This window comes from Melanotaenia boesemani, chromosome 12, assembly GCF_017639745.1.
Source record: "Melanotaenia boesemani isolate fMelBoe1 chromosome 12, fMelBoe1.pri, whole genome shotgun sequence".
Taxonomy (NCBI): domain Eukaryota; kingdom Metazoa; phylum Chordata; class Actinopteri; order Atheriniformes; family Melanotaeniidae; genus Melanotaenia; species Melanotaenia boesemani.
Window position 1 is genome coordinate 6,348,025 of NC_055693.1, and position 26,393 is coordinate 6,374,417.

At 37.4% G+C, this 26,393-nt stretch overlaps 2 protein-coding genes across 3 annotated transcripts; one reads left to right on the top strand and one right to left on the bottom strand.

The window, feature by feature from the left end:
- Window positions 1–986: 986 nt before the first annotated feature.
- Window positions 987–5,354, bottom strand: med4 (mediator complex subunit 4). The gene is made up of 7 exons (XM_042002629.1): window positions 5,227–5,354; window positions 4,848–4,914; window positions 3,948–4,118; window positions 3,335–3,392; window positions 3,149–3,235; window positions 2,931–3,062; window positions 987–2,250 (listed from the first exon to the last, which is right to left on the bottom strand). The coding sequence occupies exons 1-7, from the start codon at window positions 5,328–5,330 to the stop codon at window positions 2,078–2,080; spliced, it is 792 nt and encodes a 263-aa protein (XP_041858563.1). The 5' UTR covers window positions 5,331–5,354; the 3' UTR covers window positions 987–2,077.
- A 3,093-nt stretch (window positions 5,355–8,447) lies between these two features.
- LOC121650256 (integral membrane protein 2B-like) lies at window positions 8,448–26,051 on the top strand. 2 transcript variants are annotated; one of them, XM_042001659.1, is made up of 7 exons: window positions 8,448–8,671; window positions 22,268–22,432; window positions 24,035–24,112; window positions 24,275–24,424; window positions 24,631–24,741; window positions 24,922–25,072; window positions 25,299–26,051. In XM_042001659.1, the coding sequence occupies exons 1-7, from the start codon at window positions 8,591–8,593 to the stop codon at window positions 25,385–25,387; spliced, it is 825 nt and encodes a 274-aa protein (XP_041857593.1). In that variant the 5' UTR covers window positions 8,448–8,590; the 3' UTR covers window positions 25,388–26,051. The 2 variants fall into 2 exon arrangements, with proteins under 2 accessions (XP_041857593.1, XP_041857594.1); XM_042001660.1 differs by having other exon boundaries at window positions 8,449–8,671; window positions 22,268–22,399.
- Window positions 26,052–26,393: the final 342 nt, after the last annotated feature.

Genomic DNA, 26,393 nt, shown 5'->3' on the forward strand with positions numbered 1-26,393 from the left:
AAAAGCTTTTGAATGCGCCACTCACTGGGCCTCATCCTGACCTTTAACCCAAATTTTTAAACTTCGTATTGATGTGCGAATATTTGTGAATAAATGTCCGGGTTTGCATTTTTAGATTTAAAAAAAGTAGTCTAATTTAACTTATTTCTCCATGAGATTTTTAATAAATTGCAGGCCATGCTTTGCAAACCGACATATCAACTCCATCCATATCTTGATAAGTAGGATTTTTTTTTAAATATTGCAGGCTAGATAAAGATTTCACCTAGGTAAAGTTTAGCAAATATATATATTGTTTATTTATATAAAAATCAGGAAGGATTTAAAAAAAAAAACTCTTCACAAGTAAGTAAAATATAACTTCAGCCAGGGGTCTCCAAGTCAAAACATTTTCCTTTAGTACTGAAACTTTTAAGTAGCGCTATGCCTTTATTGATTTACAGTGAATTATGATCATACTATACAATAACAGATTAATTTACTATTTATTATGTAGAACAGCATTTAAGATTACTAATAGTGAATAGTTAATATTCAGCTTGTTTGCTAATTAACTTCTAACATATCTTGGATAAAAATCCCAATCTTATGCATAGTAAAAATCTTTGTATATATGAAGAAAACACCAAAATGACCCATCACTAGTTACACTAGAAGCAGTGGGCAGCCGCGTACACCACCTGGGGAGCAGCTGGGAGGGTTAAGGGCCTTGCTCAGGGGTCACAGTGGTTTACTGTTTGTTCAGGGGACTTGAATTTGGGTCTTCCAGCTAAAAGTCTCCAACCACTAGCTACCACTCTATAGAGGGGAGTGGTTAGAAACTTGGTGCTGGACGTATGATAGAGTGGTAGCTGGTACCATGTATGTGATGGATATTGTACTCGACAGGATACTAACATTAAATCTCACTTATTAACTGTCGAAACATCTGATTCCATAAGTCTCAGAAACTTGATATTTATATAAAAAGCTCAAAACACAAAAAGTCAATTCAAAAGTGTTTATTTACAAAGTATATACAAACTTATTTACAGTTTTTGACCAACTCGGTTACACAGCTACTGACACTAGACTATAAATGCTAGTTTTATGACTCATTAAATCAGACACTGATTCAAACATGGGTCACTGAAGAGCAGAGATCTGATCTGTAGGTTCTCCGAGGGATATGATGGATTTTGACATAAATTATCAGACAATATCAACCTTATGAAAACACAGATTATTGATTTAAATTGTTGCCAACACATTGATAAATTGAGTTTCTTGCTTATTTGCTTCATATTTAAGACTGATTTGAGAATGACAGTGACAACCCTGCAACACCACGCTGTATCACAGGTGAATGAACTAAAACAACATTGATCTGAATGAGATTCAGAGAACTGAATCATGAAGCTAATGTTGTTTTGGCAGACAAATATAGCAGGGGCGATGAGGCTGAAAGCGGATTCTTTTCAAGAGTCCAGAAAGAAAACTAAAAGCTACCATTTAATGGCTCAGAATGGTAAATTTAAATTTAATAGCTCAGTAATAGCCAAAGGTTTTCAAATGTGCTTACATGGTTATAAATGCCCCAGTTACAATCACGTTATGATGAGCTTGTAAGGTTTCACTTTTCTTTTCCCAATGCTGATTCTAGAAACTCTGAAAAATTTTGAGTTTGAGTTTAGAGAAGCTGTCAACAGGAGTCCTGGTTGTATAAAGGGATGCAGAGCCTGATTTCTTTGTTCATGCACAGGAGACCTTCTATTATCAGGATGATAACATCCAAAATACTCACTCATTCTCTTGCATTACTGATAAGCAGGGAGGAAATCGTCTCAGCACAACAGGCGTCAACATGTCTGAGCCGACTCAAGATCTTCAACAAAACAGACCAATTCTCTTCATAAATGTACACAAGGATTTGAGTAGAAGGTCTCATGTTAAGTTACCATGGTCAAAGGTAAAGATGTGTGTTCAGATGTTGCTCTGCAGTGACCTTTTAAACAGACACACACACACACACACACACACACACACACACACACACACACACACACAAACACACACACACAGTTAGGCCTCTCATCTTTCAGTCTGAGTCGCTGCTGCTACTGGAAGAATCAGTCGACATGACCTCCACATCATCTTCATTCTCCTTGTTGTGACCAGGGGGCTCCAGGCTAAAGTCGTTGCCATGGTGAGGAGGCAGCATCCCCACCGAGACATCTGATGACTGCCAGGGATAGTGGGGCGTCAGGATGTCTGAGGAGACAACACAGAAGCAGGGGCTCAACAAAAGTTCAAAGATAGTTTACCCATAAAACAGCCCCAGTGTGGAAGCAGTACTGGTACTTCTAACAGTACCAGTACTGTTTTGTTAGGGCTTGCTGTACTGAACATTTGACTGGTTGATAATCTCACTGTACAATTAAGTGCAGTTGTAATATAAACTCTTAATCTAGCCAAGTCATGTTTAAATAAAAAGTGTATCAGGGTTAGCATGCATGTATAACCTCTGATAGGCTGGCATAGGTCTGCTCCAGCTTGCATGAACATGGCAACGTCTTTTTGCGGTTTATTCTTCTGAATAGATACAATTTTCAATATAATTGAAGAACTAGTTCCTATTACCAAAATATTTTTATGTGCTAAAAAAAGAACATGATCTTTGTTACTGAGGCCTCTGAGACCCAAGAACAATGACAACAGTTCATTCATGCAAGGCATCCTATGCTAACATCTAATGCTAACATTGGCACTGGTGTGATGTTACACTTTTATTCTTAAAATTTGAAGGAAAAAAAATAAATAAATAAAATTACCAAAAACAAACAGCCTAAAACGTTAGTTTGAACATTACAAAAAACAAATGTGTGCCTGTGCTCATGCAAATGTGAACTCTGTGTGTCCTTTAACATGTAATTCTGTTGATTCTACTGTACCTGGTAACCTTCCAGCAGCCAGCGCGTCACCGGGCAGATGCCCGTTCACCCCATTGGTTGGCAAGTTAGCCATGTGGCCGAGCATCCCACTGCGCATTTCCAGGTCAGTAGGATAAGGTCTGCGTGGATCACCTGAGATCAACATTTATGTGAACATTAGTGAAGAAAAACATGACTTCTACAGTCATATAACCACCTGCATGGACACGGGTTCATACCTGGCACCCAGTTGAGCGGGGCACACACGGCGTTACTGGCACTGATTCTGTGAGCGTACTTTATGATTTCCTCTGATGAGATGCTTCCTGCAAACAGCAATGAATCAAGTTAATGTGAAAGCAACCACAGACAAAGAAAGCATCAGCAACCTCATCAGAGTGTGTCAGACAGGTGTATTTGCTCACCTTTTCTGGCTTTGTCAATGGATTTGAGTTTCTCTTTTGCTTGGTAAACAGCAGTGGCCTTGAAGAAAAAAAAAAAAAAAAGAATAGGTGAGCTCAGGTTTGAAATGCTTTCGTAGGATTTATTCAGACTGGACATTTTAAATAAAATACTGGCTAAACTGTAGTGCTCTGAAATCAGAAAAAAACTGTATATTCACGTTCAGGAAAACCAAACTGGATCAGTGATGAAAAAGTTGAAAGATGGAAAAGCAGAATATGAAACAATAGTTGCCTCTTTGTAGTAATATTTAGTTTCTTTTGGTAATTCTGTATTGCTCACTTCAAGTCCTATAAATACAGCTGTGGACAAAGTTGCTATAGAAGTACAGAAGCAAATGCAGAAATGTCTTTGAATACAACATTAAAATGCAGTCTCTCCATTACTGTTATATTCTGTAATGTCCTTTTAAGTCTTAAGGTAAAACCTTCACTCATACATAATTTCTTTTTTTTTATTGCACAACACATTTAACAATCATACTCACCATGTCAGTACTTATTAAAGTTCAAGGCAGCGAGAAGTTAAAAAAAGAGAGAAAAAAAAAAAAAAAAAAAAAACACAAATTCAACCAACCAAGATGTGTTCCGCCTCCTTCAGCTGTTTTTGGAGCTGCTGAATGTCACTGTCTCTCTTCTCCACCTCCTTCTCCAGCAGCTGCATCTCCTGATGAACCTTCCCCTGCTGCTGGGCCACCTCCATCAGTTCCTGGAACTCCTTGTCCCTCTGCACAAGCAGCTCCAGGATCTGGTGCCAAACACACGTTTTTTTAAGTGTTGTATATAAATAAACACACAGGAACTGTAGAAATAACACATCCTATTAACAGACTTATTCTGCTCACATTTCATGGAGGTTAATTTTATTCAGTGTGCAGCAGTGTGATACAGTAAAACAGAACAAATAACAACTAAATGTGCATATTTTAGAATAGGAGTCTTGTATTGTGCTTTCTTTTTATCCTGGTCTGCCAGTCGAATTTATGCTTCACTATTACAGATTGGTTGGTTGGTTGTTGTTTGTGAATAGCAAAGAAGCCATTTTCATCACATTAACCATAATTGTTTCAACACTAACACTATAAACTGGCCTAATAAACACATTAATATTACAGTAGCTAGCACAAGCTTATGGACAATACATTTTCCTGATAAAATAGAATGATAATTAAGTTTTATTACCATAATTACACTTACATATATTGCATTATTTCTCAATCAAGATGCAAGATCAGAGCCACTCAGTTCAGGGCTAAGTACTGGATCTCCACTGACCCCAACTGCTCCTGCTGATTAAGTTATTCTATTCTATTCATTTCTAGTCATTTAGCAGACGCTTTTCTCCGACTTACATCTGAGAGTAGGAGCAACACAACCAAGAAATCAAACATGCGGGGACATCATAATTAAGTGCTATGTGAAGAATTTCATACCACTACATGTGTTTAATTTATTCTTGGAGTGTGTTTTATATTACCTGTGAGTCCTCTCCTTGTTGGGGTAGTTTCTGGCTTCTGGACAGAGCCAACATCTCTATCAGCTCCCTGAAACAAACAAACATAATAAAAAAGGCTCATTTCATTAACTAACATGAGAGTAAGCAGGGTCGTAGTTCCACTCGCGACAGATTGTTTAATTTTCCAAGTTTGTCATGGGAACAGTGGCGATGGGTTTTAAACTACCTTAGATAACCAAGTTCTGTTTGTTTAATTGTTTTCTCTTGACTGGTCTACGAGGCTCAAATCCTGGTTACTGGTTCTAAACAGGTTAGCAAACTCCTCGAAAAAAACAACATACCTCAAAGCAAATAAAAATGAGACAAGTGAGAAAGGAAAAGGGACAGAGTTTGATCTTACCGGGATAAAACCTCCAAATCATCTAACACAGATATCAACCGCTCTTTCGTGGACTTCTCAGCCACCGCCGCCATGTTTAATTCTATGTTAAAGCTACTGCGCATGTCAGGGTGCGCAGCTACTTCTTCTTCGGCGTCTTCTTTGCGGTTTCTGCAAACTTGCAGTAACGTGTTGTAATTTACTGGCGTCTACTGATAATAATAGGGTACTACATAAATCAACATCAGCAATAGTTCCCAAACGTTGCCTGCAGGGCCCCCTGTTCGTCGAAAACAATAATGTCAAGCACCCGATCCCACCAATCAATGTAAATATACTAAGTAAGCAAGTAAACAATTTCCAAGAAGGACAAAGCGATGAAGAAATTAACAATGAATTATTATTTATTATAGCACAATGTCTCTTTTGGCTATGGCATTTGTTAATTAAAAGGTCTGGAGCTAGTACAGATACTGAGGCAAGGTTTTATACTGTAAAGATAAATAAATCCCCATTCTGAGTCTCTCAGTCCTTGTTATCAGGGTACATGTTCAAGGTTCAAGTTTTCTTTATTAAAACCCATGGGTAGATTTGTTTGACAGAAACAATGGTAGCATTTGGCACTCCCTAACAAAAACAAGAACATACATTGAACCTGACAGATAGGTACTTGATCGAGCGACAAAAACAAAAAAGGCTTAGTGTTCCGCTATATCAATACACAGAACAGAACCATTGTCAGCAGCTGAAACAGACAGCTACTGGAATGGGAGAGGTTCTTGATGATTCAGATGGCTCTGCTCTGGCAGCGTCTGGTGCTAATGTCCTGCAGGACGGACAGATCAAATCTGATGCAGTACTTGACTACTTTGATCACTCGCTGTGCTTCACTGTTCAGTAAAGTACTGTTGCCAAACCATGATGTGAACCTCATAGTCAGTATATTTTCCACAGCAGCCGTGTAGAAAATTTTGAGGATCTCATAAGTGACCTTGAACCTCCTCAGGTGGTAAAGCCACTTTCTTATCTTTGTGACCTGTATGTGGGTGGACCAGGTGAGAATGTCTGTGAGCTGAAGCCCAAGGTACTTGATGTTGTTCACCTTTTCCACTAGAGCACCTTCAATAGAGAGAGGAAAGTAGGAACATTCCTCTTCTCTGGCTGTTGGAGAGAGGAGAATAGGAGCACTGCTGTAACCTGCTGTAGTCCACCACCATCTCTTACTGACATTCAACTGGAGGTCCTGGCACCATCTTTCCAGGTTCTCTAGTTCCTCTTTGTATGGCCGTCTCATTGATGTTGGAGATGAGACCTAACATTTCTGTGTCTTCATCAGAAAACTTGATGATGGAGTTGAAGCTGTATAAAGTATAGAGGTATAGAGTGTATGGGCTCAGCTGATAGAAGTATAAAGCTATGGGCTTAAAACACATCCTTATGGGACGCCAGTGCTGAGTGATTCCTATTGTAATTACTTGGGGCCTGTCTGTGACAAAATACTTTGGATTAAAAGAATATTTTTAGTTTCATTTTAGCACCACATTACACAGCCGGGTGTTCCCTTATTTTAGTGACCAGTCTGAGCAGGACCACAGTGTTGAAAGCTGAGCTGTAATCAGTAAACAACAGTCTCACATAGTTCTCTTTTTACTGTGTGAAGGTGGTGTGCAGAATGTGGAAGATCACATCCTCGGTAGATCTGTTTAGATGTTACAGAGGGTTGATAAAGTTGGAAGATGAAGTTGTTATTGAGCTTCTCAAACGCTTTCATGATTAATCATGTTGAATAGTGGTAGTCTTTCAGGTTGGCAGGCTTAAGTGAGCATTTTAAGAATTATTATTTATTATACACTAACTTAAACAAACACAAACAAATGATATTTTGAGGGTCGTGGCTCAAAAGGTTTGGGAACCACAGCTCTAATGCAAAACACAAACATCTTAAACCATATCCAGACAGTGGGTAAAATAGTTAAAGTAAAACATGAGCAGTCATCTTTGTTTCACTTTCCTTGCGTTTTAGTTTTATTGTTTAAAAGTTTCTTTGTAGGGGTTTCTCTTAGTTTATCTGACACTGGCCTCGATTCGGGGAAAACGGTTGACTTCTGACAACCACCCTCTCTAGAGTTTTGCTGATGCTTGCCAGCTCTGACAAAGTAAGTTTGCATCAATTAGCCGTGGTGATTTCCTGAATGATAAACTAAATGCCAAAGTTAAACCAAATCATTGCTACAACTCACAGATGGCTGGTGCTTTTGAGCCCTGCGCCTATTTTGTGTTTGAAAATATTTACAATATATATATGCAATATAATGTCCATATCTCTGCAACTGCAAGGTCTATTTAACTCCCTTTGGAGGCCAACTCTCACATTTAGTTCTGCTTCACTTTAAGAGAGTTGATCCTTAAAATAGCCATTTTGACAAAATCTAAAAAAAAAAAAAAAAAAAAAAAAATTATATAGATCTGTATGTTATCACTGCAGTGTTCCACCTTTTGTCTGGTTACATATGTAACCGATATATTTCATAGCGAATATGAAAAATAGTAGTAAGTGTCAAAGTGAATGCTCTTTGGCTGCACAACTGTGCTGTTTTTCTTTGTCTTGTGTTTTCTTCTTTTTTTTTTTTTTACATTTAATTTTTTTAAATATAATGTTTATAATGTAAAACTTTTCCTTCTTTGTTTGTGTTTTTGTGTAAATGTTTATGTGTTTCTGTGTATGCAGGTAAAAATGACCCAAAGATAATATGAAGGATGTAAATGGTTGTAGTAGTATTTCATGCTTATAATATTACTTTTGTTGTTGTTGTTGTTTGTACTTGTTTATAGCATTGTTAATGGCCTTTGAGTTTCAGGTTGAAAAAATGTAAATTTGTATAATATTTGTACATTTGTAAAACATTTGAAACAGGTCAATTTGACCCGAGTACCATACAAGGGACTTTTAGAATGCTCTGCAAATGAAGCAACATTTTAGTTTTTAACAAAATTTGATGAACAATTATTTGTATTTTTATTTGCTAGGCTGTGCTACTTTGCATTAATACTATTTTATATTTTCTTTTTATTTTATTATATTTTTAAAGAGTAAATAAGATAGTATTTCCCCCTTTGTTCGCCATTGCGCCTTTTCTTCCACCATTCCAAAGGAGAAACGTTTTAGCCGTTGAGCTTTTATGTTGAAGCGCAACCGGAAGTCGTTTTTATCATACAGCTTCCAACATAACTTGATGCACCACCGCTTATCACAACAGACCAGAGTTGGCCGAAGAGAAGTGTGACTTCTTCACTTCGGAGCTAAGTCTCTCTGTTTTATCCCTTTTCCCTCCATATTTTTCACCGCGGGTTCTCACGTTAGAAGTCTGCCAGCCTCTGTTTCAGGATGGTGAAAGTGTCGTTTAACTCGGCTCTGGCACAGAAAGATGTGAAGAAAGACGCTGAAACTCTGATCCCAGAGGACACGGTGAGTCTAAAATGGCCAGCAGAGCTGAACATGGGCGCTCCGCTCGATAGAAACACACGCAGTGTATTTTAAAGTGCGACACTAAATTGTATTTTCGGTTGCTGTAACCTGTGGCATCTTTTCTTGCTGTTTGTCTAATTTCCACTCAGTTTTAAGAGACACTTTTACCCAAATATAACTTAGTAGCGTTGCTTGAATTATGGCTTTGGCTAGCGTTACTTCCTGATTTGGCTTGTATTGGTTTTAATCCTTTTGTTAAACAACTCCAGAGCTGCTACTCGAGCTCTTTTTATTTTCAAACCATTTTAAGTTGTACAGTTTGTTATTCAAAACCACTATTTTTTCTGTATTTGGGTATAAAGAATAAACACCTTTTGGTTTCGTTTGGCAGTTGGTGAAAATATTGCCAGTCTTGACCTCAGCTCAAAGGTCAACAAGGAGTGTTGGTTGTTTTCATTATTTTCAGTGTGTGTTTGGAAAGCATACTAACCTATTAAACTGCAACGAAAGTGGAGCAAATTAACCTAATTTGCTTATGGAGGTAGAATATTGGCCACAGAAAATGGTTTCGTACCGGATACAGTTTTATTTGTGGCTTGGTTATGGATTCCTAGAATAAATTGTCATTGTTTGCACTGGTGTTGGCCACAAACTTAATGGGGGCTGAGACTAACAAACTTTCCAAACTTCTGGTACTAACTGTTGAATGTATGCTCCTGATCTCTCTTGTTTCTTTACCCTTTCTCACCTTCAAACTCATTAAAACTTCATCTCATTGCGCCTTGTGGAAAGGACATCACTCCTGTAATAGAAAGAAGAGGTGGGGAAATACCCATCACCACTGCAAACTTCAGGGACGTTTCAGTTGTATTTGGCTATTTTTAAACCTCTTTGCCTGATTGTTTAGTAGTATGAATATGACAGAGAGTGTTAATTTTCAGTTTAATCAGCCCCTGTGGTATACAAACAAAAAGGATTCTGCTATGAAGCTTAGGTGTTATAGAGAGGTTACCTGAGTTGTTTCTCATGATTTAAATCTTACTTAAAGAGAGTTAAAAACACGAATATTTGAGCAGCAATTACAAATTTGTGGTTGTTCTACAAAAAAATTGTTCAAATTTGTCAACTCAGCAGTGAAATTCACTCAGCTTTTTACTGGAAAGCTGCACGCAAATTGAATCGTTTCAATAGTAAAACTGCTGTGAGTGTTTTGTGATGTAACTGTGGCTTTACTAGTCGAATAAGCCCGTCTCTGAGGGCTGATTGACGTTTTGAAATGTCGACTGCTGTTTCCTGATACTTCTGTCAACATAGTGTTTAGTATAAGCTCCTCCTGCACTCAACTCAGCCTCCACCCCGTTGTTAAAATGCTGTTTCAGGCAGACAGAGGAAGTCGCAGCTGTTTGCATGTCGAGAAATAGGCGTTTCGGGTAGAATTAACTTCTGCACAGAATATAAATATGATTTGCAAAAGGAAACATGTTTCATAGAAGTTAGACATAACAAAACTTGACTGAAACCTGGTTTGGTTTCAGTTGGACTGTTTCATCTTGATAATAATCAGAGCTGTGTGTTTGTGGGCGGGAGGCTGCAGCATGTATAAACATAACAGATTGTGTGTTTTATTTGGGGAGGGGGGATTTCTTTAGACATTAAGGAGGGACTGCATCATCAGCAGAAAACCAACTAATTGTGTTATTTTTTAATTGAATCGGAATCCTTTAAATCTCCCACTAAGCCTTTTAAAGCACTTTGAGTTAAATAGTGCTGCGTGGATCTGTCTAACTTACAGTCAGGAAATGTAGATTTGGCTTGATTCGACTGGGTTCTTCTGTTTTTGTTCACCTGGTTCTTTACCACATCTTTACAATTAAGACTCAGTGCTGAATTCTATTTTTTTAACTGGAAGGGTACAAGACCATTTTTGTACTGTGCCAGTTATACAGTAATGGGATTAAAATGTGTCATCTAAATGCACAAAATTAAAATTATCTTTATTTGTGGGTCAAGTTTATTACCACTGATCAGAATCTTAAATTTAATTCTTTAACTTTGTACTACTTTTTTGAAGTTGAATAAATTTATTGTGCTTCAGAAGGATATGATGTAAAAAAATAGGTAACTGTTGATTATCAAAACAGTTTTAGCCCTTTTTTACTTTAAACTAATAAAAGTTTGATTACCTTCTTTTCTTTATTATACATGATGCAAAGTCCTTTGTTTTGTGTTTGTTATTGTGTTGTTTTAGGAAAGCCATTTATATAGAACAAGATTAGCAGATTAATTAATCTACAGATTAATTGATAAGAAACATATCTAATAGGTTTTGAAAATATATTTTACAAATCAAAAGATGGCACGAAATGTAACATTTAAAAATAAATGCTGTTTCATAGAGACTACATCAAAATCTAAAGGAAAAAAGGGAAGTGTTATATGCATTTAAATCTCTTAAATGTGACTCTTTTTCTCAGCGCCGTATTATCTTAAATTGCACATTTTGTTGACCTAGAAACAACTAAGTGTTTATCTCAGAAAATATCACTTAGATCAGCTGATAATAAGAAATAACTTGCTGGAAAGCCCCATACATTCCCACCGTTCCACTTCTTTTGACTTTCTGTAGCTTTATTCAGAACTCATTCATGTAGGAATAATCTGTTCATCTCATCCTTAAAAAAATACAGATCGCTGCTGACGTCCTTGCAGCCTTTCTGCTGCGAGTGTGTCACACCCTCGTCCACTTTGCCTATATGAAAACTTTCCCTGTCGCTTTGCTTCCTGAGGCAGGAAGCTGCTCTACTGGTCCGGCTGCGCTGCTCCAAACCGGGAAACGCGAGTTTTCATGTTTTCACTTGAGGAAATGACTAAGAGGATTATTTAGATTATCACTGAATCACTCATCGCTGCTGCTTCAGTGTACATTATGCTTCATTTTGTGGTTGATGTGTTACAGGAGTGAAGAGTCTCAGGAGCTGACTTTCTTTCTTTTTTTTTATCTTTCGTAAAAACTCTAGATTCATGGATTTGGCTCCATGCAGGTGTTTTCCTCATGTTGTCTAGAGAATGTTAGATCATTATCATGATGGAAAATTCGCTGGTAGGAAGCTTTAAGCTGCAGACTGAACTGAACCAGAATGACAAACAATGCAACCGGACAGCTGAACAGAATCAGAATTCCCAAACTGCATTCGTCCCTGAAGTTTTTCACAATTCATTTGTTTTCTTTCCAGCTTTTGCTTTCTGTTCCCGACTGTTTAACTCTTGTTAAGTCCTTTTTTATGAGGACATCATTTGCTTCCATTCTTTTTCACTCCAGGTACATTGTCCTGTGAAAATATTCTGTTTTTGCATGGATATTATAGATTAACAGATTAATGGAGAAAATTACTCAACAAAATAATTTATAATAACACTCATCAGGTGCAGTCAGCAGATAGATATAGATGAACTTAATTACTTAAAGATAGATGAAATATACCAGCTATAGAAACAGACAGTGGATTTTGATGATTTGTTAGGTTTGTGGAGAGTGTGAGGTATTTACAGTCTACAGTGTGGATCGAGCATCAGGCACATGTTGGTGAATTACTCAGTTACTTACCTGTGCATGTATGATTAAATGCAGTGGCCCAACTTAATGTCCAGCCTGAGTATTTCTAAAGTACTACACTGTGCATCTGACCACAATTATTGTTTATATCACATCTGGATGCTTGTTTTGGAATTTAATTGTAGGGCTCCTTGTAATCCCTTTATTTACATTGTCTTTTTGATTAGATACTTCCAAACAATCAGTACTGAAGTTGCATTTACATAACTTAAACTAGAAGCATTTTGAATCACACCTGAAGCGCCGCAGAGCTCCGGCTGTTCTATTTTTGCTGCTTACAGCTTGGAGACCTCATCAATCTAGAGCAGAGCAGATCGTTCAGGCAGGAAGCCAGTCAATGGACAGCAAAGTGGTTTTGGATCGCATTTTCTCTGAAACATTACATCATAACTGGCAGCATGGGCTTGAGATGTGTGTATCCCAGATGATACTTGACACAATGGACGACGAGATTTTATCTTGGAGTCTGAAAATCCCACCATTTTATACAACACCACACATCCCTACTATAAAAAAATACAGTTATGATTGTAATGAATGTTAAATCAAGAATCTTTCCAGTAGTGTAAAGCGTGTAGGTATTTGGAAGGAGACCGAGTAAAATGCATATTTTGTTGTCATGTCCCGCCTGGTTGGACGTCTGGTACCAACGGGTTAAAGGCCTCCATAATCTATTATTAAAGCTTAATAATAAATCCAAGTTCAAAGCAGAACAACAATAGACTCGTCATGAAATCAGAGAAGTCTTTGATACTGAATTGATGCATTAAAGAAAAAAATGTTTAATAGTATAAAATTATAAGCAAAAAAGAGCAGAATTTGCATAATTATTTCATCAGCAGCTCTCCAAAGTACCACTGTTTAGAGGTCTCTTTGTTCCACGTACAAATGAGGTGTTACACTACATATTTTAATGTTTTCTGTCTCACTGTTTGAGATGTAATTTATCTTCTGTGCAAAAGTTGTTTAACATGAAGTCTAGCAAATTAAGAAATTCTTGCTTAGTCAGCTGCATTTTTTATCTATAAGCGATTAGAAGAAAACATCACTGACTAAACTGTATTAATAGAGTGAAATCAACAAGAGAACATTTTCTGTGCAGAGCTCGCTCCCCGAAAATAACTTCCAGCTGGCTTATCTTAAGGTTAGCATGAAGGAGCATTTAAGCTTATCTCACGGCAGGTTCACGCGTCACTCTTGGCGCTGTCAGCCCCGTGAAGCAAAGATCACATCAGCGGCTGAGCTGAGGCTTTATGAGATGGCAGCAGCTGCAGCGTTAGTCTTCCTCGGCCTGCCGCAGCGTTTGGGTGGTTCTCTCTAAAGATCAGTTTTCACAACTCTGTTCTCAAATGAACTACGGCAGCGGCTGGGTGTGGAAGTTCCCGTCTGGGAGTCTACTGTTCATACAAGGAAGCAGAGAGTTTTAAACACCACACTGGAATGTGGAGCCATCGAAAATGCATTCATTAACTGAATGTAAACACTGATGTAGATTCAAGTTGTTTGGTTTTTATTTGCAAAGGATTTCCTCATTCATGAGAATTTTTTTCCTTTTAACTTGGAATGAGTTTGATTAATATGCAACAGAGTTTATTGAATGATTATTTTATATATGAAGCATTGTTCATTGTTCAGGAGTTAGAATTACCAAGAGACCTGGAAATGATGGAAACTTTGTCTGTAGTCCCTGTTAAATTAAGTCATGGTTGTTTGGTTACATAATTTGAATAGGAGATTAGTTGTGAATTAAGCTGCGTGTCTATTTATAATTGAACAATAGACCACCGGGAGCAGCTTCATTTGTTGTTTTTAGACTAATTCTGATACTTTGTGGGGTTTTTTGTCCATTTGCAGCCAAAAAAAAACAAAAAACTTGTATATGTTTTATGTTTTAATGACAGGCAATGAGAATAAATAACATTCAATTTATTTGTGAATTTGTCCACAATTCATCATTTAACTCTAAAAATTTTCCATCAGCAGAATTGGCATTTGTTTTTCTCTGTAATGTAATAAGTAAAATAGAAAAAGCCCAATACTAACAAGCTGAGTGGGTTCATATTTCCACCTGTGGGTGGAGATAAACAGTATATTTCCTATTCTCCAACACTTGTATACTTAGAGGATTTTAAGTCCAATTACACGACCTTGCTGAGCTCAAGCTGGTTTTAAGTTGCTGGTGCTGATGGTTGAGTCTTTCCTGCAACTCCTGAGTGATAAAAGTAGAAGTGTTCATAGAAGCTGAAGTAGAAGTGGATACTGGTGATACACATCCAGGAAGCAGACTTTATAAAGCAACTCTGGTTGTAGGTGTTACCCTGTTAAAGATATGGGTGGGATAGTGTGAAATTATTTTTATACATATATTAATGTCGAGCTGCAAACACTCAGCTGCATTCAGGGCCATTTATGCTCCCTTACGTACGTAAATAGCAACGTCTATTTCAAACAAAAGCTCGTGCAATTTCTACTGCATTGTGTTTGTCTTTATTCTTCTGCTTTTTTCTTCCCTTCTGACTCTTCTATCCGGTGGTATTGCTCTGTTTTCTGTCAGGTGATGGATAGCTAAGCTCCCCGAAAACTGATCAAATTACGTGTGTAACCGACGCGGAAGATGGACGAAACTGTCCGTCCGTCTGCATATCCGTCTTCTGCGTCGAGCATAAATGGGCCTTTTCATGTGTTCAGTCACTTAGAAACTTCTGTGAAAAGTTAAACTCCAGATTAACTTCTGAATTTACAACAATCACGTTACAGCTTCAGCTGAGTTACTGTATGAAACATCCACTGTGAAGCTTTTTATGTGCTTACAGAACAGTGTTTTTCAAACTGTAAATGGTGACAGCGGCTAGATTGACTTTCTGAAGAAGTTTGTGCTTCAAAGATAGAGGATTTGTAGGTTTATTTATTTATATATTTGGACATTTATCATCAGTGGAATCAGAAGATACTTTATAGAAAACTAAAGAGCACATTTTAATCTGCTCATGTAGATGAATATTGGTCATCTTGAGCCAATGTTGTATTCACATATGGTGGGAGAGAAATCAGAAAATATTTTTATAAAGATTATATGCTCTGTGTAAAGGACAGCATAATCACCAAGTTAATTATCAATGGGAACAATAGTTCATGTTAATTATTGCAGTGAGACCTTTTAATAAAAGGGTTCCTCCTCATTTCAAGTTTTGCTGTTTCTTACTTCAGAAACATCAGTGTACTCAGTTACAGATTTGAATTACAGGCCAAACCTTTTCTTGGCTACTCAGGCAGCTTTCCTCCTGTGTGTTCTCTGATTGTCATCTAAGGCATCCTTTAGAAGGATTACGGTCTAATCAAGTAGACAGAGACTCAGCCAAGGCTCTAGTTGTCTCCCACCAAGGAGGCCAACCATTAAAACCCATGGAGGGGGAGGATCAACTAAACAGGCAAAGTACAGCAGCTCTGAGGCCCAGACAGCCTTCAGATGGAACAGAATTGCAGAGCAACTTCGCCTCATCACCCCACGCTAACAGCTACCTCATAACCAGATCATTATAAATGTTTCCGTAACCTGGCAGCTGAAAGGGTTACACTCAGTCAGTATTTGTTTTGAGGATGTCACGTTATTAATGTGTACTTTTATTAGATTTATTCAATCCAAATCTTTTGTAATTCAAGATTTAACTGTTGTAATGAACTTAAACTAATTGTAATGCATTTCACAGAGCCACTAATAGGATTTGTATCGGATAGATTTTATCCTTCCTCCTCAAGAAGAACTACTTTCCGATCTTCTGGATTATCACAGTAGAGTACATCTTCTTTATGTGGTTCTTGTAGCTGAAATCCAATTACGTTTTAATTTTAGGTTTTTAAACATGAGAATTTTTGACATTCTTTGGTTATATTCCCTTTAACGTATTTCTGTTCATTAACGTGGGTGAAGGATGGAGTTTCACGTGCCTGTAGACTGAAATCCTACCTGGACACCGATACTCACCTGTCTCCACAGAAACAGAAACACAAGCTGGTGTCAGGTGGACCGGTGCTCAGGGCACTGCAGGTTGATCCTTTTAAGGCGTTTACTGGAACCATATTGAGGACAAGGGAAACTGAAAATAGTACTTTATCTGCGTGGTGATTATTCACAGGAATAATTAATTAATTACACAGTAACATCCATTAGAAGCTGTATGTGTTCTGGCAGTTATTCAATAGACTTTAAGCAAATATTAAACTGGATAAAATAATGAAACTGTCTGTTTTTCTAGTTGGTTAATTCACTAAATATGATAAAAGATAAATGCACATATGGGTCTTCAAGGCTGATTGACTACTTAATTTTAAGGTGTTGTATTATCACTATACATGGCTTTCTGTATGAATTATTGCTTGTGTTCTTACTCGCCGATGTAAGTCGCTTTGGAGAAAGGCGTCTGCTAAATGACTAGAATAGAATAGAGGAAGTTGACTACATAGAAAAGGCTGACAATGAATTTTGACTGCATAAGGAAGCAAACTCAACAATAACATGTCTTATGTTAGATTAAAAATAGTTTATAAATGCTTCATTGTGTTAAGCATTTTACATTCACATTAGGCAGCGGGCAAAGTGCCCTTCGTTTCTGTATATTTACTCTGCTTAGTGGAAACAGAGGTCGAGAAGATACCTTTATCCAAAAGGGCAAAGTATGCTCTGATTGGTCAGCTCCATAGGTCTGACCAGGCTCCATTAATCATTGAGTGTTTGGAAATGAGAGATTTCATTATTTAATTTTCCAGGGAGTGATGGTAAATCTTCTGTTAGCATCAACTGCTAATTACCAAATTGCGACACATGGAGCAGCATGCAGCTTTCCGCTGAACAGAACAAATCCGACACGGAGGCACTAATGCAGAGATTGATTTCTGCACTTTAAAAATCAATGTTGGATCATTTAAAAAGCAGCCACAGGGATCTTGACTCACACACGCAGAGTAATGTGTTTGTAAGGTTCCCTGAATTTAATTAAGTGGAAAATGCTTATTTGGTGTGGCAGATTTATTGTGGTCAGCTGGCTGACTTTGTCTCTTAAGACAAAGACAAAGTCAGCCATTGATCCCAGCTGTGGCTTGAGTGTGTGGTGGGGGTAGAGCTTCTAGCATAGTTAACCAGCAGACACCGCGCATGCTACAGCAGCTCTAACTGGAGATTTCTGTCACCTCTGGGTTAAGAAGCCTTAAAAATAACATGTTTTAGAATTTTACGCCAAAAACAGGCAGAAGATAGACAAATTTTTACCAAATTCAAGAGAGCTGGCAGCTCACTGGCTGTGGGATGCTGAGGATAAAGGTTTAATTAGTGGGCATACCTACATCTAACAGAAACCTTGTTTAAATACACTATTTTTGGTGGAAAAAACACTTCAAATTACAGAAATAGCTCTAATCAGTTTAAATAGAAAAAGAAATAAACCTTTAGAGGGAAAGAAAAATATCTTCAGCTGTATTTTAACACAATTTAGAGATTAAATATCTTTAGAGATAAAAAAAAAAAGCCAATTAATTGATAACAGTAAATGCATTTTCTTTAAATTGGTCTGAGTTTTCATTTTAACTCATTTTAAAAAGTTGAAAGCAACATTTAAATTCTTAAAACATTAAATGTTAAAACATTAATCAGAATAAATGAAAATGTTGTCTTTCAATTTTAATACAGGCCAGAAATGACACCAAGCCAGAAAAAAATAGATACCAGACTCCAAGTAGGAATGTTAGACAAGTTTCCATCAAACCAAACATTAGGAGTAATACTTTATTTTGAATATTTAGTGATTAATCCTTAGCTGGGCAATTATACCACAGTCATTATAGATCCAGCTAATGTGGGATTGTTTTAATTGGATCACAATGAACTGGTGTAAACTGATTGTCTGGAGAGTAGCTTAGATGACTTTGTTGTTTATTGACGTCATACAAATAAAGCTGAACTGATAAACTGAATCGCTAATTAACGTAGTTTTTTTTTTTTTTGTTATATCTTACCTGATTCAAAAGCTATATGACAGTTAAACTGTCTCGTATGTAATTGCACTTCTCAACCTATAAAATGAAAATAAGAATAGATTAAACAGTAAGACGGCGAGCAACAAAAACTCTGTCACTGGAGTAATGCTGTAAAAACTAAATAAACAGTAATCCGCTGTAGCTGATGCCTCATCCATAAATGCTTTTCTGAGGGTACATTTTGTTCCTTCAGTGTGAGGCGTTACCTCAGTTCAGTGTGCAGAAAGAGGACTTTTAAAACGAGTGTGTGTGTATGTGTGTGTTGGACTTATGAAATGCTTGTCTGAGGGCCTGTCTGGTCTTGTTGGTGAAGCGTTTGTGAAACTCTTGTAAAACTGACAAGTCAGTGCATCAGAATCCAGGAGAATCCAGGAGATGGCCTCCAGAAAGGTCCTAATGCACAGTTTGGCTACTTGCTTTGTAAGTGTTATTAATTAAAACAGCATTGAGAAACTGGGGGATATAAAGTACCAGAGTTCTGACCTTCCCATTGCGCCTCTCTAAACTATATCTGTTTATAATTTTTTGTCCGCTTGTCTTTGCTCGACTGGCCTGTTGTTGTTACACTTTGACCAGTTTACCGCCCCCAGCCAGATTAAATCCCTCTGGGTCTAAATGGAGCCGAAAACAATCAATGTCCATTTGATTATTCAGCACAGCTTCAATAGTTCTAGCTTGACAAGGCTTAACATGCAGATTTTAAAAAAACTTTTAAAATCAGCTATTTTTAAAGGAAAAATGTTGGGTGGCTTGTTTGCTACAGAGGCTACACAGCCATGGGTTTGAAAGCCGGGCTGTCTCTGACGCACACTATTAATATTCCCATTAATTCCCATGGAAGGTTTCCAGCTTCTCTTGCTTTGTATAATGAAGAACTGAAGACACTGAAAATCATGACTAAACTACAGTTTTCTGGTGATTCAAGGAGACCCAGCAGACGGCTTGCTCTTTACATTTGCTGTAAAAGAGCCCTTTAATCCTGCTAATCAGCATATACCACTACAACAAATGCTGCATGTTTTTTCATTCTTAAACAGAAAGTGAAGAATATAGCTTGGCAGAGTTTTAATTGTATTGGAGAGAATTATCAAGCTTTTTCTTTCTAGCTTTAGCAGAAGTTTAAAAAAAAAAGAAGTCATTTTAATGCAGAAGTTGATGTAACGGCTGCAAAGCTCATTTGTTAAGGTCTGTAATTTTCAGTGTGTGCAGCTTCCTGTTCCTGCTTTGTGCTGCTTTTTTGATCCCATAACAAGAGCAGGAAGTGTTTGTGTCCTTGTGCTGAAGTGTTCTGGTAAAACAAAGACAAGATGAGGCACAGAGTTCAACAGTCTTTCAGAGGGTTTGTACCAGTGACAGTTTTTATTTCAGGTTTTTTTATTTTATATGTTTTTTACTCTTTCTGAAAGAACCAGATATTTTCTCTTGTAGTCATGGCGTTTCATGTCTATATAAAAGTAAGGGAAGTTTAGTTTCCAGGAGCAGGACTCAGTATAAACTATGTTAGGTCACCCCTGTACACAGAAGCTCTAGATAAGGGCCCTCTTTCAGGTTCAGTTATTTACTTGCAAGTTAAAACATGCAACATGCATGATTTGTCTTATTTTTTGTGGCATTGCACTAAGATGGAAACGTTTCAGCACAAGTTTCTATCTTTTAGTTAAATTCTATTAAGCAGCATTGAAATATTACAGTCGGGAATTTATTTTTACCCTTTAAAGCCTTTACTCCTACAAATTTGAAAGAAACCCCTTTTGGTCTATTTAAAATTTTATTTTTATTTAAAGAACTTTTTTTTTGCTATTTATGTATTTATTTTATATCACTTATTTGTATTTATTTGTTGGTAATTTATTTAATATTTAATAATAGTTTATCAGATCAGATTGTTTACAACAGGCTTCAGTTTTTATAGTTTTTAAAAGTTTTCAACACAAAGTGATGTAATCTCAAATTTGATATTACGATGCACACAGCCTCAAAGAGTTAATATTATGTGGGCCTGTTTGGTTATTAATGGAAAGTGTGTTAAATTTTTCACTGATAATGTGTGTGTGTATATATATATATATATGTATATATATGTATATATATGTATATATATATATATATATATATATATATATATATATATATATATATATATATATATATGTATATATATATATGTATATGTATGTATATATATATATATATATGTATATGTATGTATATATATATATATATATATATATATATATATAGACTAAATATTTGGTTTATTAATTGAAAGTTATTCTGAGATAGTCTAGACAGGTCTAAAATAGTAAAGTTTGCTTTTAAGAAGAAAAAAACAAACATGAGAAGCAGAACATGTTACTGGAACTGAAAACCCCAGGTGGTAGTTTCAGACTTACAGTAACAACGGTAAAATCAAGAAGTGGTGGTAAACAGGGGAAACCAACAACAACAACAGGGAGACATGTTAATGATTCTGGTCTGACAAAGTTCTCTCTTTTTTTTTTATTTTATTTTTTTGGCGGTTGTTAGAAGAAAGAAATGAAAGCAGGCAGTGTCTTGAGCTTTCTTCAGACAGAGACTGGGCCTGCACGTCCATGACCAGTATTCACAAATCGATTTTCTGCTCATCAGCCCCCATTTCTTCTAAGCTGTTGATTATTTACCACATTCTTTCCCTTGTTCAGCTCTCAGTCTTAACTATATCGGATTGTTTATTCACACACATATACATCGATTCTATTCTCACGTGTTTCAGACAATCACAATAAGATGTGCTTAATACTACTCTCTAGTAAAGGGATTAAAACTAAAGAAAATGGGGACGTTTGATCTAGAAATCTGGCAAAATATGTTCATTAATCAATAATGTAGGTAAAAGCACAGGTTGCTGTTGGTTTTGTTGTTGGTTCTGGTTTTAATTTATCACATTGTGCATTTCCAGAGTGTACTTAAGTAACAGCAGAGTACTAAAAGTCCCAGACTTTCACATCTTCCTCCCCACCTACTAGTTTTTCACACTGTCACTTTGTGTCTGGTCTCCTGTCTGTAATTTGCATTGTGACGAGTCACCCTGTTCGTGTGCCTGAAAAGAGATGTGGAGCCTCCTGCATTTGATCCAAAGAAAGCCTTTGTTTTCACACACTAACACAGACAGACGTACTCCTGCCTCACGCCACACCCTGGCCTCTGGCTGTCTGACTTTGGAGAGTTTCTAGACTCCAGTCAGGTCTGGCTGCTCTGCTCTGGCTCTTGTTCTCAAACCAGGAGCTGACCTGCATCTTTGGTGGGATTTTTTGATTCATTTTGAGCTTTTATTGAATCCAAATTCAACTTTGAAAGCACTTTTTGAATAAATTTTAGTCTTGTTTTTTTTTTTTTTTTTTGTACTCTGACTCTAAACAGTTAAAAAGTTGAAAGAGCAGCAAACAAGACATGGTGGCGCCACATTGAGCAGCCATAAAACACTCCTCTGCACACAGCTATCAGTAAGATGACTAAATAATGTTGAAAAGAACTCATAAGGGACATTTTCTGCATGAAGATGTAATTTGAGTACATTTCCAATCCACAATATATACTTGAGTTTTGAAATAAAATAATTCACTCGCCCTAGTGTCCTGGTGTATCTTCTTTATATTTATACATTTTCATGCATCTTCTTCATTTGAAGATTCCTAAGTTGAGGTTACCTGATGTGTTGGCTTTATGTTTGCACCTGTGTGAACTCTGAAGTTCTTGACTTACTGCATTGTGGAAGCAATTTTTGATAATTTTCTCTCTTAGTTTGTCCTTAAAGCAGTTCATCGTCTTAGTCTTGATGCAGTTGTTCCATTATTACCAGTGTTTGATTTAAATACATTTGAGGAGCTACTGTCTCTTTGATTAATGAATACATGAACGTGGTGGGAACCATCAAACCAAGTCTTATCTAACCAACTGATGTCTTATCTCCCCTGCAGGATCCGGAGGGGGCTCTGATTGTGCGTCACCATTCTCGCACCTGGTGCTGGTGCATGTGCCTTGGCCTTGCCCTCATCCTGTTTGGGATGGTGTTTACAGGAGCTTACGTGTATCAACACTTGGCCCATGAGGTAAGCCCAAGACTCGACACTGTCTGGGAGAAGGTAAGACTGTTTAGACCTTTTAATATCAATAAAGCATGCTCAAGTAATTTTAGTCTTAAACTGGCAACAAAATTAGCTGAAGACATAAATGTAATTTTCCACACTTAGTGTGGTTTTTAGTGTTTTTATTATTTATATTTTATTAAATTTTTTTAAATTATTATTCTGAGCACATGAAGCTGGATTTGTACTCATGCAACGTCTGCATAAGGTCGGTTATGGCATCACTGCCGCATGCTCCGCATAGGTCCGCAGAGGCTAGACATTCACATTGCTGCACGGTTACCAAGCGGATACCTCTGGCGATTAAAAAGTTAAACTTATGCGGAAGTGCGAAAAATTGCAGTTCACCCCTCATCCGTTAGGGGCTGGCTCCAAAACACCGCAAATCCCCATAGACTCCTGTGTTAAAAAGGCCAACTTCACAGCAGAAGTAAACATGTTTAAAAATCCATTTTAGGATTAAGTGGTCAATTTTACCTTCATGACAACTGTGAGGGGAGTGAATTTTTTTCTAACTCATCCATTTGTTATTTAATCTTGAAGTTCAGTATCATTAGGGGCGTGTCCTTTTGATTGACAGGTATCCAATATCCACTGCAAGAAGGGAGAGTGCAGCACAACTGTGATTTTTAGCCATCTAACAGTGTGCCTTAGCTTTAGCCTGCTTACCTCCATTAGCCAGTTAGCTCACGTTAGATCCGAGTTGGCTCAGTTAGCTCTTAGCTACAGGCAGCTCGGAGTTTGATAGACGTCAATCATCCACCCCCACCTTCACAATCTCCCTCTGAGCTCCACCACTTTGTCCAATTTTGGATTTTCCAGCAATCATGACACTCGTGACGCTGCCAAGATGGCGACGGTGGGAACTGCCCAATGAGCTTCAGTTCATTCACGGAGGCTCCGTCCATCTTTTATATACAGTCTATGACAGTTACGTACTCCCTTGTGATTGGTCGGTTTGTGATGACATGCTTCCAGATTTCTGGAGCTTCTTGCTGAATTTGTGTAGTTTGTTACAGCAAACTACCGTACGCAGACACCGGGTCAGTATAAATCCAGCTTTAGACAGTTCTTTTTGTTGTTATTCAGTAATTAATAATATCAGTAATATTCAGGGAATAAAAGAATATAAAAAAAATTAAACAAAAGTGACAGACGCTTAATTGTGAGGAGCTCAGAAACCAGGGGAATACAGTTGTTGAAAACTAATTATGTGAAATCAGATTTAAAGATGACAGATACTGTATGTAATAGAAGGGTCCCAGTAATTTGCAAAAGTGAATTCAAATTTTTCCATCACATAAATATTATGCACCACTTTAATCCAATCTTTATTTATAGGGCATCAATTTCTTCATAAGTGCTGTTTTACTAGCTTTTAGCTAAACATTTAACAAACAGTTATTGGCAATCCCTCTCACTGGCTCAATGTTACCAGTTGCATTCAGAATTGTTCGTCCTTTTCCCATTTTTTATTTATATTTGATGTGCTTTGTTCTTCTCAATGTTTTTATTATGTTTACATTATTGTTGCCTCCACTTTCTATTTTTGTCATTTTCTTTGTCATTTCTTTTTCATCTTTGTCCCTCATCCTTTAGAAGAATGACCACCAGGTGTATTTCTGTGGGGCACAGTACATGGAGGAGAACTATATGATCCGTGAGGAGGAGGAGGACGTATGTTAAAACTCTGAATATATCTGTTCATTTGGTGACACATTGCTTTCTTCTTTCTTTTTTTTTTTTAAAAGTTTCAGGACATGTGACAGACTGATGCATCTGTAGGCTTAATTGTTTCAAACTGGTTACCACTGAAATGGCTATTTGACTGTTCTGTAGGTGGAGGTGGACCTAGCCAATGGGCACCACTTGCGGTTTCTGAAGGAGACTATCCAGGTACTGGAGAGGGACCAGGTGGAGCTCATTGAAGTGCCTGTGCCTGACTTTGACGATGGAGACCCAGCTCAAATTGTTCACGATTTCCAGCGGGTGAGACTGCTCAAACTCTCACATTGAGCTGGATGATGAAGCTCCGCCCCCTATTCTTCATCATTGACACTCTGTTGGTTCCCCATTCATTATTTAGCTACTGATTTTAACTTTGTGGACAGGTCATAAACTATAAGTATCAAATATTTATCAAATTATTATTTGATTATTTCTTGCTACTCATTGATGTTCTTTTTCATTCTCAGAGTCTGACTGCTTATTTGGATCTGAACCTGAACAAGTGCTACGTCATCCCACTCAACACCTCTGTCGTCATGCCTCCCAGAGACCTTTTGGAAGTCCTTATCAACATCAAGGTAACAAATGGTGTCCCTGCAACTTTCAGAGCAACTTTTCACTATAGATGTCTGATGCATTTGTAGTCCAGCACTTCTGAATGAAGGCAGAGCAGAAGGATCTTTTCTTACAAGTGACAAACAAAAATTGACTTTACTTTGTTCTGAGACACAGTCGTGTTGCTTTCTCCATCTTTCCAGGCTGGCAGCTACCTGCCCCAGACGTATCTGGTCCGTGAGGAGATGATGGTGACTGAGCGTCTGGAGCACGTGGAGCAGCTCGGCTTCTTCATCGCCAACCTCTGCCTTGGCAAAGAAACCTACAAGCTGCAGCACAGAGACAGAATTCTTGGTACGTCTTTTAAGTGGAACCGTGACTAAAGTGTATAGAACATTAGCAGCTCTGCCACTTATAGACATGCAGAGTAACCAGTTTAAGGTATTGAGCAGCTTAGAGCTTAACTCATTCTCAGCAACGTTTTGTCTGAAAGAGAGAGAGCAACATTTATCACGTTTCAGCAGCAAAGCGACACTCCAGATGCCTTCATGCAGCAATAAATAATCTTGGCGTTTCACAGGTATGCAGAAGCGCGAAGTTCTGAACTGCCACAAGATCCGTCACTTCGAGAACAAGTTTGTGATGGAGACTTTGATCTGCGAGCCTTAGGATGCCTCGTCGCCTCACTGCAGCTCTTCAAGTCGCTGCCGTGCAATGAGACTGTGTTCTTGACCTCACCTGTCTTTCTTCTGTCCTTTTACTTCAGGTCGCTTGAGTAAGTGAGGGGAGTGAAATGTGAAGCTGTTTGGTAAATAGTTGTTGATTGTTTTTTTTTTTTGTTTTTTTTTAAGTAAATAAAGGTGAAGCGTTGAGTAATTTTCCACTTTCTGCACAAAGATCGCCTGGGATTCTTTACAGAAATGAACAAGCTTAAAGTCAGCTGAGTATTCAAGTTATAAATTATTTTAATCAAAGCAATTACAAAAATAACAAACATTTATTTTAATAGATATGGGTAATTTTTTTTTTTGCCTTTCTTTCAGTTCAAATATATGATTTCAAGAGAAAAGGCAACTTTTGTTTCACTGATCCTGATTTTTCTTTTTAACCTTTTCAGTCCAGGGAAGCTCTGTTTTTTGTATTTTGTCTGCTGTAGCTATTATTACACTGCACCAGTTTTTCTTAACTGGAAAATGAAAGTAAAAGTGTGGAGGTGTTTTTATTTTCTTTAGCTTTGAATAAATATGAGAATTAAGAAAAAAAAAAAAGAAGGCGGCGCACACAGAAAACATACACTTGTGGTAAAAACTTTTTTACAAGCTTGTCTCTTTTTCTGAACGTGTAATTTTTTCGGATAATTTTTTCTTGTTTTACTAATTTGTGTATATACAGTAATCTCTTTAAAGATATGAACAGACCAATAAAATAAACAAAATTGAAAAAAAATGAATCAATGTCTTTTTTCTGCTTGGTCATTACTTTGACTTTTTCCTACATTACTGATCTGAGTGCTTCTTCAACCATTGATGAGTGCTGTCGTTATGAAGGTGAGACGTGATGTGGTGAGTGGTTGCGCCGCCATCACATGCCGTCGTCTTCTCCGATACTGACACAAGATCAGCTGTCTCTGTCCAGCCTGTCATCTGATCACAGTGGAAATTTGTCCATGATTAAA

Excerpts from the sequence above, each read along its gene's own strand:
- med4 (XM_042002629.1), bottom strand. The coding sequence starts at position 5,330 with ATGCGCAGTAGCTTTAACATAGAATTAAACATGGCGGCGGTGGCTGAG. Across the intron at positions 4,915-5,226 it reads GATTTGGAGGTTTTATCCCG|GGAGCTGATAGAGATGTTGG; the intron begins GTAAGATCAAAC and ends TGTTTGTTTCAG. Across the intron at positions 2,251-2,930 it reads GGCTGCTGGAAGGTTACCAG|ACATCCTGACGCCCCACTAT; the intron begins GTACAGTAGAAT and ends TTGTCTCCTCAG.
- LOC121650256 (XM_042001659.1), top strand. The coding sequence starts at position 8,591 with ATGGTGAAAGTGTCGTTTAACTCGGCTCTGGCACAGAAAGATGTGAAG. Across the intron at positions 24,742-24,921 it reads AAGTCCTTATCAACATCAAG|GCTGGCAGCTACCTGCCCCA; the intron begins GTAACAAATGGT and ends CCATCTTTCCAG. Across the intron at positions 25,073-25,298 it reads GCACAGAGACAGAATTCTTG|GTATGCAGAAGCGCGAAGTT; the intron begins GTACGTCTTTTA and ends GGCGTTTCACAG.